General features: G+C 24.0%; 1 protein-coding gene across 1 annotated transcript; it reads left to right on the forward strand.

The window, feature by feature from the left end:
• The first annotated feature begins 601 nt into the window (after window positions 1-601).
• Window positions 602-9,074, forward strand: LOC129975874 (peroxisomal membrane protein 11C-like). The gene is made up of 4 exons (XM_056089130.1): window positions 602-912; window positions 3,122-3,300; window positions 4,978-5,034; window positions 7,503-9,074. Exons 1-4 carry the CDS (start codon window positions 691-693, stop codon window positions 7,720-7,722), a joined length of 678 nt encoding a protein of 225 aa, XP_055945105.1. The 5' UTR covers window positions 602-690; the 3' UTR covers window positions 7,723-9,074.
• Window positions 9,075-12,471: the final 3,397 nt, after the last annotated feature.

Below are 12,471 nucleotides of genomic sequence, written 5' to 3' on the forward strand. Positions count from 1 at the left end.
TTTGCGGGAAATTCTCGATCGACGTTCTCGGGCGAGAGTGATCCTACAATGGGTCAGATGGCAGATTTTACGACTACAGCTATAAAGGCAACGGACCTTCGGAACGGGACTTTCCCTACTCAAGACTGAATTTTTCTTTAGCTTTCATAGGACAGATCGTATCGATTGTTATTTTCTTTAGTAATTCAGGTCATGTAATCGAAATATCACCAGTAAGATGATGGATTGGAATCACATTTCTCTTTGAAGTGTATCGATCAGTAGTTGCGACTTTTGAATATTGTTACATAAAATCGTTCTTACAATATTCGTCATCCCTAGGTTTAATACCTTGAATTGAAGATAAGATGATAATGATGAAGGTAAGATGTATTGAAGGGAAAGAAAAAAGTATAGATATTAGATATTTGCATACGAAAACTTTTAGGAAAAGTAATTACTTTTTTTTTTTTTTTCATTTTCTGTTAAACCAATCTGAAATAAAAAAATTTTTTTAGTCTTTTATTTTTATTATTATTATTCATGGTTAAGACTGAAAACATTTCTAAATTTACCTTGTTTTTGACAGTATCGCTATCAAAATACAAAATAAAAAACGTAACTACTCATGACTGTCACTGATCAGTCGAAAGCAAATTTTTAAAAGGAAGATTCTATTTACTAGTTTGTTTGTATGTTTTTAATGAAAAAATGGAAGAATTGGCTAAGCTTTTCGATTCCTATAATGGTCGCGATAGCATTGTTCGTACAGCTAGCTATTTGTCGCTGTATTTAAGTACTTATACGAAAGGGAGTCTCTCTCAAAAATTGAAACTTATCAACAGGGAACTCAGCTACTGCAGATTACTAATGCGACTCTTTGATGACTTTCCAATGCTTCGTTACTCAATTAATTACGGATTAGGATCTGAGGTGTGTACTTTCATTTTTTGATTATAAATCATATGTTGTGAGAGAGTTTAAATGGTTTCTTATATGTATATATATGTGTGTGTATGTACTGATATAAAATATATTCAATGGGAAAAGAGGATTAAAATTAGTTTTGCTTTAAATGTCATGAAAGAAATTTGAAAATAATGCGTCTTAATAAAAAAAATATTATGTTTTATATTACTCATTAGTAGTAGATTGCCCATCATATAATTTGTAAACAGTAATAAAAATGATATATGGCATATTGTGAACTACTAATCAAATACTTTATCATTTATTTTACATTGTGCTGTTCTAGATACTAAAGTGGCTAATTTTAAATGGTAGGTGGAGAAAAATGTTTCAATATGTTTTTAATATGTGAAATTATAATATTTAATATGTAAAATTGCAATACAATTTTATATTAAAAAATACTTGTTTAATAGAATCTCTTACAATATGGAATTCCTCTATTTTGTAAGTTAAAAAATATGTTTTCCTGTGATAAAATTTTTAAAATTCTGAATTTAATGTAATTTTTTTAAAATTAAAGTTCTGAATAATTGCTGAGTAATAAAAAAAAGTTTGTGGAATTATTACATAGATCAATTAAAATAAAACTCAAGAAGCTGTAGTTATTAGTTGCTTTTGTCATGTCAGCTCAAAAGTCAATGGAAAGGAATCCATAATATGTAAAGCTAAATAACATAAATTTTGGATTTATTTGTAAAATTTGAGATCAGTCAGTTGAATTATTGACTAACAGATTTGAATAAACATATTTTAAAATCCTTTTTCCATGCAGATTATCTTAATTCTTATTAAATATTTCAGTTTTATGTGCATATAAAATGCAATTTTTTCTAACTGAATTTATGACAATATTTTGTGAGTATTTGAGTTTTTGTTGATTTTAACTATCCTTTTATACATATTATGTTGATTATTCTTATTTGTATTAATTTTTTTATTTGATTTAAAACTGTTTTTCTTTATCACAATATTTCTTATTGATTAAACTTTTGATAGACTTTGTAGTATTAATAATAAGTGCAACTTTGTTTTAAATATATATCATTCAATTAAATCTAACAAAAAACTAAAAATTCGATTTTAGCCTACCAGATATTAAATGTAAATTTGGACAACGCTTAATATAACTGTATTGGATAAATACTACCAATCTGAGTAAACTATAATTTTACTTCTCTTGTTAAAAATACATTGTATTTCTAGTTCATTCAAAATAATGGTATATTTATATAGATTGGCTTGCCTTATATCAATCATCTCTGTAGCATCTTGGAAATTAAAGTATTTTACTAGTTTATGCAAAACTCCTTGAAATTTTCTACTCAAGCAAATCTTATGACAATTGAATGTACAGTTGATTCTTAACTAAAACATTGAAGCTATTATATATATTTTTTTTATTTGCAAATAAAATATATGAAACAATCATTTACCTTCAACTATCAGTTTTAATTTTTCATTTCATTATGTAATATTTATAGTTTCTTTGTGAAAATTCCATACTACATAAATTGCATGCTTAAAAGTGTGGAAGAAAAGTATTTTAACTTTTAGTATTTTAGTGATTCAAAGTTAAAAGTAATTTCATTCCATTATCTATTTATTTATTTTTCTTAATAAGATACTTCCATATTTTGTGTCCACCATGTCTGCTTTATTTATTTTATTTATTTTTTTTACAATGATTCAATTGAAAAAAAATTAAATTTTCTAATTTTTTCTGAAAAATTTGATTACATTAGCTTTGAATTCTACAGTTTATTTTAAAAATTGTTGCAAAAAAGTTGCATTCAAAATTCTTTATTGTGTTTATTCATTAAAATTGTGTACTTATTTATCATAATTGTTATTTACAAAACTATATCCAAATTCACTTTATTGCTGATTTGATCTTTTTTAATTATTAAATTTATCTATTGTGTTTGTATTAACTTTGCATTATTTATTAAAATAATCAAAAATTCAAAATAAATTTTGATTGCTATTTTCAATTTAAAAGTATATTTTCATTTTCTGTATTAATTTTTATATCCAATTTTTCTTAATTTAAATTTTTGAATTATTCAAATTTTTATTGTAGTCTTTTATATTTCAATTTAGCCAAATTCTATTGTACTAATTTCTTACATTCAATCTTTAGTGCTTATGCAAAATGTATTCTTTTTCGTAGGAGAAAACTGGTCTCTTGCGTGTGTTAGGTGTTGTGAAAAATATGCTGGATCAGATTTATTATCCTATTGAGCATATAGCATTAGCTGCAGATCATCATTTTCTGAAAGTTAACAGTGGCAGCTTCTATACAGCTGGAACAATTATATGGGGTTTATCATGCTATATAGATATGATACGGTAATTTGAATATCTTCAGCAGTAATATTTAAAAAAAAAAAAAAAAATTTTGGTTGAAAAATATTTTTATGATTTTTCAATAATACATATGTTTTTTTTACTATTTCACATTTATGAATTTATATGATATATTGTTTTTATAAATAAAACTTTGGATTGTTTTTAAGGCAGTTATTTTTAGAATGTAAAAACCATTTATTAACAATGATTTTCTTAAAAATTACAATATTTATACCTGCGCTAGTCAATAAAAAAAATTCTCTGGCTGAAGTCGTTTAAAAATAGTTGAATCCAGCTGTCAAGTTAATCTTAAGAGATGATTTTCTTATATACCAATTTGTGTGGATTAAAAACAAGTAGTACACATTTTAATAAAAGATGCATTTTTTAATCAAAGCTTTCAAACATCAGTAATTACTTTTTATATTGATATATAATTTAAAAGTGTACTTTTACCTAGATAACTTAGTGTCATCTAGCTGCTGTAGAAAAATCATATATAGTACCAATATTTATGTTTAAAAACTTTTATCATGCTAACATAAAAGTGTCTTTAAATTATATTTATTTTCATTTCAAAGTGAAAATTCTGTTTTCCAAAATTTTTCATCGTGTTTCTCCCTGGAATTGCCACAAAAACAAAATGATATCTGTTATGAGATAAAAGACATTACTGCTATAAAGGTTATGAGATAAAAGTCTGAACAATTTATGCATGCGATAAAAGTCATGAAATAGGCCAGTTTGTAATGAAAGATTATAATTTCATTACAAGCTGTAAAATTATATACAATAGAATCTAAACTATTACCTAATATACCTAAAGAATAGACTCATCAAAAATTGATGGATAGATCAGAGTTCTAAAATTGCTCTCATCCTAACTCAGTCTCACCATAAAAAACATCTATTTTATTGCTATTATTTTATATATCTGCTATTATTTTATATATTACTAATTATATTCATATTTTATTTAATAAATATGCATTATGTATTGTGAATTTTATTAAAGAGAAAGCAGATTGAAAAATAGAAACATTCTACACATCTTAAAATAAATAATACCTATTGTAATTGCAGGAAACTTGAACATGTTTTATTTATTTTAAAGTAAATACTTATACTTTTAAAATTATAAATGTAAAAGGTAGAATTATTTTTTACTGGTAAAAGAATTAAAATGACATTTGTTTTTGAGAAGTTTGAAGTAAGGAGCAGGGGGTGGGGGATTCATGCTTTACATGTCTGTTTACACCTTCTTGGCAAAGTAAATTATTCCTCATTTTATTATGAAATATATATATATATATATATATATATATATATATATATATATATATATATATATATATATATATATTTAATAAGAATGAATAGTTTAGAGTTTACTGTATTTGTACTAGTTTGTCATTTAGTACTAGTTTGTTTGGACTTTTTCTGTGATAGTTATGACAATTGTAATCTTTTTTACTTTAGAAAAAATTACAAAGTTTTTTTTTTTTTTTTTTTAGATAAAGAAATTATTAAACTCTTTATATATTTTATTAAATTTTTGTATTTTAATAGTGTTTTATCATTATTATATAATCATTCTATTTGTTTTATAAATTGCAAATATTATCACTTTATATTGGTTGGAAGTTAACAGCATTTTTTTCATTGCATCCTTTATAGATCACTTATAATGATGGCCATTTTGCAAGGACAGACAAAAGGTTTGAAGAATGTTGTGTAAGTTCAGTTGAAATTATTTTAATTCATTATTAGATTATAAAATATCTTTAAATATAACTATATTATAATTTAATCATAGATTATTGATCGTAATTTCCAGAGAAGTAATGATTTTTTTTTCAAAGATAAATAAGTTAGTAAGTAATATTTAAGTAAATAAACAATGGTGTTACAGCTGATGAGCAAAAATGTGATTATAGATATTCCCAGCACCATGGAGAAGGAATGTTACTTCATAACATTGGATTTATAAGTAAATTGTCAATGATGTTACAATTGTTAAGCAAGAGATCGGTTATAAACACTGCTTACACCATGATGGCAGAATGTTATTGCATTTTTGTTAATTTGTTATAGGCAAATATAATGTGGCAAACACACACACACAATAAACACTTTTTTACGGCAGTATTAATTACTGAGGGGGGGATAGAATTGAAAATCACATTATGCCCCGGATGTCTCTATTACTCATCATGCTTCTTTTTATTAGTTATAATCATAATCCAATATTATATCTTAAACAATTTTAGATTGCTCCTTGAATAAATTATTCAAGTTCAAAGAATCATCTGGTAGGAGAGTCTCTATCAAAATGTAGTGAGATTTTGAAATTGATTGTGTAAAATATCTGCCATGTATTTGAATCTGGCACTTATTGGATCTTTTATTATCAAACAACCTACAGTTAATATGGATAAGTTGTGGATGATAATGTCCCTTATGCAATACAGTCTTGCAAGATCAGTCCATCGAATGTATATCTAGGAGTTACTGGATTCCAAAGTGGGGCTGCTTCATGTGTAGATCAGAAAGATTTTATGTATTTGTTAGCTTTTTTTTATTTAATGAAACACTTTTGCTTATTAGGTCTCGGGACCTCACATTTCAAACGGTGCTATATTCATTTAACTACTGTTGGTTTAATATTATTAGATCCATTCTCAAAAATCTTAGTGTGCTTCAAAAGGTAATGTTATTAAAACAATGTAAAAAAAATAATAACTGTAGAATTTTTAGGAACTTTTATTAAACAGCAAACTTTGTTATTTCAGTTATTACTATTTTATTATGGAGATGTTGTGAATAATAAATGATGAAAAAATCGAAATTTCTCTATGAGAATTGCTTTTTAAATTAATCTTTCCATTCTGTCTACATTTTTGTTTTTAATAAATTTTATAACAGTATGAAATTAGAATAAGAGTATAAACACGATCTTATTTCTATATGTTTTGCTTTTTAAATTAATCTTTCCTATTCATTCCATTCTTGCTACATTTTTTGTTTTTAATAAATTTCATAGCAGTATAAAATTAGGATAAGAGTATAATCACAATTTTGTTCCTACAACATTTTTATGGCTAAAAAACTGAAAATAACATGCATTTATTGTAAATCTGATATTTAATTTTAGTAAGCAAAGTAATTTAGATAGAAAAGGATAAATGAAATTACCAATTGTTTGGCTTCTTGCTTTGGCTAAATTGCTGTTTATTTATTTAGAAAAGCAAAACAATTGTAATTACTTGCAAAGAATAAATAAACAGCTTCTTTAGTTAAAGATTATATTAAATATAAGAAAAATGAATTTTGCATTTTACTTAGTTTATTTGTGATGTGTATTTGAAAATTCTTTAGTTGCATATAAATTTTAAAAAATTCATTTTCAATTAATTTGCTATTGAAATGCTGTTGTTTTGTACATTTTTAGACATTTATATTTTTGGTCTAATAAATGAATGAAATTCATTACATAAAGAACTTAATAATTCTTTAAATTGATTAAATAATTTAAAAATGACAATTGTAACAAGGCTTGTGGGGAAAAAATAAAGAATGCCTAAATCATGTAATTACAAAATGCCAGAACTGGTGGCTCCAGATTCAATCTCTGAATCTCAGTGAAAATAAAGAATATCTCTGTGAATAAGCCATCAAGAAATCCTTACAATTTTTAAAAGTTATTAACTACTTTTCTTTGTAATGATAAAATCTAGTATAAATGTTGTACTTTTTTCTTATCTTCTTAACAGCAAAATTGGGCCGAGTACAGCAACCTGAAATGATGATGTTGAGGAAAGTTTCATATTTGGTTGTGTGCAGTTGATGTCCTTAGCAAACGTTTTTGCATTTTGATAGCTGCCTTTCTAATATTTTAAACGGCATTTTAGCTTGGCAATAATTTCTGTAGAAGTGACTAAATAGTATCCTAATTTCTTAATTGTGACCTGAAAGATGCACATTTTATCAAAAAGCATTAAGACAAAAAATTGAGGGGGTTCATTGCAAATTCTCATACTTATCTAGCTATAGATTTCCTTGAAATAGTCAACTTTGTATTTAGTATGCAGCTGATATTTTTTGTAAATATTCTTTTCTTTTGTTATTTTTATTTATTTAAACATATTCCCTTTTATAATAGCTACCTTTTTGATATTTTTTTTTAAATCTTATTCCCGTAGTTTGCATGAGAAGATAGTAGCAATGCAACTAGAATACCTTCTTCTGGGTTTTAAAGATGCTGCAGATCTTGCACTTGCCATTTACTATTTGCCTTATGGAAGCTTTTTGTGGGCTGGCAAACTAAGCAAAAGGAATGTTGGATTATTTGGTACTATTTCATCTCTGATAAGGGTGGTAATGTTGCTTAGAAGCTTGAAAAATGAAAAATCTGCTTCATGAACTGCAACCTCCAAGAGATCTGTAAATGAATTATTGTATTGTCTATATTCAATATTTATATGTTAGGTGTGAAAAAATATTTTACATTGATTCACAGAGGTGCCTTTGCACTTCTGTACTGATTTTTTTATTTTAAGGTATTTTGCAACAAAACCTCCTGTGAAAAATGCCATACTTATTTATATGGAATGAATATATCTACCTCTGAATCTATTGTTCTCTTGTATAGATTTTTTTTGCAAACTATATGAACAAATGCTTGTTGATGTTTGTTTTTAAGTTGTATTTATTTCTGTATTTTTTAAGTTACAATTGTCTTGTTCATTTTTTTAAATTTTAGTTAAACTTCAATAAATAATTTAATAACCATTTTATTTGTTTTAGTTTAAAATGGGGATTAATATCACTATAAACTGCTGAATCAAATCAGCTTAGGAAATGAACCTAAATATATATATATATATATATATATATAAATCTTTTATTAGATATTGGCAAAAGATATTGATGCTCTTTCAACAAAATTTATTTGATCCTGCAAATTTTTTTAATAATTAAGAAATATTAAAATTTTGTTGATTATGTAACTTTCCTGGCATCTTACTATTTCCTTAAATGTAAAAATAAATAAACAGTTACATTGAAATTACTTGCATTTTGGATTTCATTTGGGTTTTTACATTCAGGAGGTTTAGTTGCATTACTAAGTCTGTTTGTGATAAAAATGTTTTCTTTTTTTTTATAATTAGCTACGCTATATGTATTTTTGTGAAAAGTATTCTGAGAATACATAGTGAAGTTCCAGTCATATTTATAAATACTATTTATCGTGCGACTTTCTCTCCCTGAAACAAAGCATTGTTTTGTGAAAATTGTTTTACGTAAAATATAGTGTGTGTGTGTATGTGTGGATAATACTTTTTTTTTTTAATTGTTTCTGATTCAGCTATTTTAGTTTGCATTTAAAAATATTTTTTAATTTTTTTAAAAAAATTAGTTAGAAAGATGTTTATTATATAGTGTGGATATAGCCATTTTCCAAGTGTGAATCTGTGTGTTTTGATGAGTTTTGAAAAATCCTATTTTCTATTTTAACATAGATAAATAATAAAACTTGCAACTACCAAAAAAATTTTTTTATGTGAATTATGTGTACTTTATTATAAATAATGTTGTTGTATTTTGTACTATGAACTTTCTCTATAGTACAATTAAATCACAAGTTATGATAAAAATATTCTTCATTTTCATCTTTCTCAAACCACATAAATTTCAAACTTTTTTGCAAATTTCCAGTTAAGAAATATTAATGAAGTATACTTCATTTTAAATTTCATTATGCATTGAGATATTGTTGTGGCCTTTTAATTTTTGCTAAATGTAGTTTTCATAAAAGTATTAGTCAAACTCTGTAAATGCTTATATTTCTTTAAACATTTCTTTTAAGTTTCATATTTCATAAAGCTTAAATGGATTTTTTAATGAAATTATGTGAATGTTTTTTGTTCATTAAATCAGTTATTAGTTCATTAAATCATCTTGAAATTGAGAACTGTTTATTTATTTATTTTTGATATTAAGAATACTAATAATGGCCATCAATTAATTTATTGCCCAAAAATAGTTCATTAAATTTTTTTGAAACTTGTATCTTTTCATTTTATATAGTCATGAATAATTTTGTTTAATAGATATAGATGTTTTTTATATTTCACTACATCTAAATCTAGTAACAAAAAGACTTATTTTATACATAATACCATAAACTTCTTGTTTAAAAAAAATCCTAAAATGATTTTATTTATTTACAGTTTATCCAATGTTTTAAATTAAAATTAGCAATAATTTTTTTAATGTTTACTAACATCCATTTGTAAAAATAATTGAATTATTGTTTATGCACAATATCATTTCTGATGAGAAATTATTTGGAACATTTTAATTTAGTGAATAAGAAAAGAAAGTAGATTCATTTTTAACGATTCAGTATTTTCTTATATGATGTGAACAATAAAAATATGTGCTAGGCAAAGAGTTTTTTCCTTTTCTTCAATCTCTCAACAGAACTTTTTAGAGAATATTTTGAAATTTGCTATTGGATAAAATGATATTTTTTACAAACTGACTTATATATTCTGTATATTTTTCTATTAATGATAACTTTTTATCAAAATAATATTTGTAAAATTATATTGATACTATTCCCATTTCTGATTTATATTTTCATTCCAGTTTTGAAAAATTACTAAAAATCTTTTTGAAATGCCCATTTAATTCTCAAATTGAACTTTTAATATTAGTGAATTATAATTCATTTATAGAAAATTCATAATAGATAATGATTTTTTTATATAAAAGATGTATTTATTATTTTTTATCAAAAAATTATCTTTAAAAATTTGTTCCAAACCATATAATGATTTATTTATCTAGTTATAAAGTAAAAAATAATTCGTTGCATACATTTTTCTTTAAATTTTTTTTGCATGCTTTAAATAAATTTAACATTTATTTTAGCCAAATCTTCTTTCTAATTCAATTTATGATTTTTATTGTTGCTTTTCTTATATTTTTTAATAGATAAAAACTAAGAAAATTTATAATTTTAGGTTATTTAAAATTCCCATTGAAATACATTTCTGTTTTACTTTTTTGGGTTTTTACATATTTAATAGATTTGCCTTTGTGACTACTGTTCAAAATTTTAATCTGTATTTATTTTGGATTTTTTCCCCCTATTTGAATGTGGAAAAAAGTGTAAAATGTCTTATCTAGTTTGTTGTTGTACCTAGTCTTTATGTTGTATAAGTTTTTTCATTGAACAAAATTCTTTGTACTTGTCTCCTGAAATTTTTAGTCTATCTTAATGTTGTCGAACACTTAGATGTTTTTAACTTAAGCATTTTTCACTTTGCTCAATAATTATCATTTTTAACATTGCAATACTGACATATGTTTTAATTACCATTGAGTAAGTTAGTATCCCATAGCTTTTAAACCTATTTCACAAATTTTTATTATAGTTATAGTGATTGTTACTCTAAATTTATGCCCATATCTTCTTTTATATTTTTCTGCTATCTAATAATTTTTGTATTAAAGGATTTTTGATAGAATTATGAAAAATGCAATTTTTAATGGTGCATTATAAAATTAATAATAATAATTTCTAAATTCATCTGTGCACATTTGCATCTTTTATGTTTAGTTATACATTTTTATTTTAAAAAATTATATATTGCTGGAAAAAATTAGTTCATAGAGTCTGGGTGTTTAGGTAACTACAATTTAAAACTATTTGATATCTTATTTACATTTATTTAAAGTATCTGAGCAGTAACAGCATGCTTACTGTATAAGAATAGCTTTTGTTTATTCATTTAATATTATGTTTATTTAAAAACCAATAAGGCTTTCTCTAAATCACCCAAACTTTAAATATAATTGTACCTATTTTTGTGACAACCAAATGAACATATATATTAATTTGCTTGCTCTTGAGAGAGGATAATTTGTTAGTCTCACGTGAATAATAGAACAGTAAAATGCTGTAAAGCTGCATTTTATTGTATTTAATAAGCAAAGTTTTATGAAAAATTTGGATGGCAAGCTTTTTTATACATAAAAAACTTTTTTACATTTTTGTTTAAAAGTAAATTTTTATAATTACCACTTTTTTATATTGGTAATCTTATGAACAGATTAAAAAATAAAGCTTAATGCATTTTTATTAATACTATAGGTAATAAAAAGAAATATATTATTCTAATAATTACTAGACATATTTGAATTTCATGGACTTTCTCTTGTGTAAATTTCAGAATTTTTGACTTATGTGAATTTAAAAATTTCTCTTATTTTTAATTATCCTGCAATTTTACTTGTGAAACAATTAACTCATATTGGGTGAGTGCTTTTGAAATACAAAATGAAGAGAAGCTTTAATATAATTAATCGATAGACATTTTTAGAATATTACAGTTTGAAACTGAATTTTATTTTATGCCCGTAATTTCTTATTTATATTCTTATTATAAGGGAATTTGTTTCATTTTATTTTTCATATGGAGATAAAGATTTTACAAAATAAGAATTTCAACAGATTTTTACATAGTCATTCTTTTCTAAATTATATTTTTTATCTGTCTTTGAATAAATGTTGTGCTGAGTGCTTTGTTCTTACTTTTTAAAGCATGATCGTTGGTGTAATCTTATATATGATAACCACTTTTATATTCAAGAAAATGTATTATTTATGAAATACTCGTTAATTTTTTTGCAAGCCTTTTACATACTTCTGTTTCTGATTGTGATATATATTTTTTAAATGTATTGTATTGAATGGTAATAAAATTGTTAAGCATTTTGCTAGAAGTGTTTCATTTGCTTTTCAATTATGTTATTCATAATTTTATACCAAATATGTGAATAAAAATAATACAAATCAATTTTTTTTAAAGTTGTCAATAGTTACAATTTTAAAGGAAATAATAAAGAACATTTTGTACTTGTAACTTGGAGATAATGGCAGATTCTATACCCTATTTTGGACGACCATACAAAACCACAATAACCACACAAAAATTAAAAAAATTTTGGAATTTGAAATAATTAATGAAATTTTATTTGCAATGTGAATTTTTCTTTGACCACCTCTGTTTATTGACATAATGTTAAGATATCTGCAATTCAAATTTATTTTGATTGATTTAAAATTTGATATAAAAACTAAAAAAGTTTTATATCTGA

The sequence above is a fragment of the Argiope bruennichi genome, chromosome 7 (assembly GCF_947563725.1).
Source record: "Argiope bruennichi chromosome 7, qqArgBrue1.1, whole genome shotgun sequence".
NCBI lineage: Eukaryota > Metazoa > Arthropoda > Arachnida > Araneae > Araneidae > Argiope > Argiope bruennichi.

Excerpts from the sequence above, each read along its gene's own strand:
- LOC129975874 (XM_056089130.1), top strand. The coding sequence starts at position 691 with ATGGAAGAATTGGCTAAGCTTTTCGATTCCTATAATGGTCGCGATAGC. Across the intron at positions 913-3,121 it reads ATTACGGATTAGGATCTGAG|GAGAAAACTGGTCTCTTGCG; the intron begins GTGTGTACTTTC and ends TCTTTTTCGTAG. Across the intron at positions 3,301-4,977 it reads TGCTATATAGATATGATACG|ATCACTTATAATGATGGCCA; the intron begins GTAATTTGAATA and ends CATCCTTTATAG.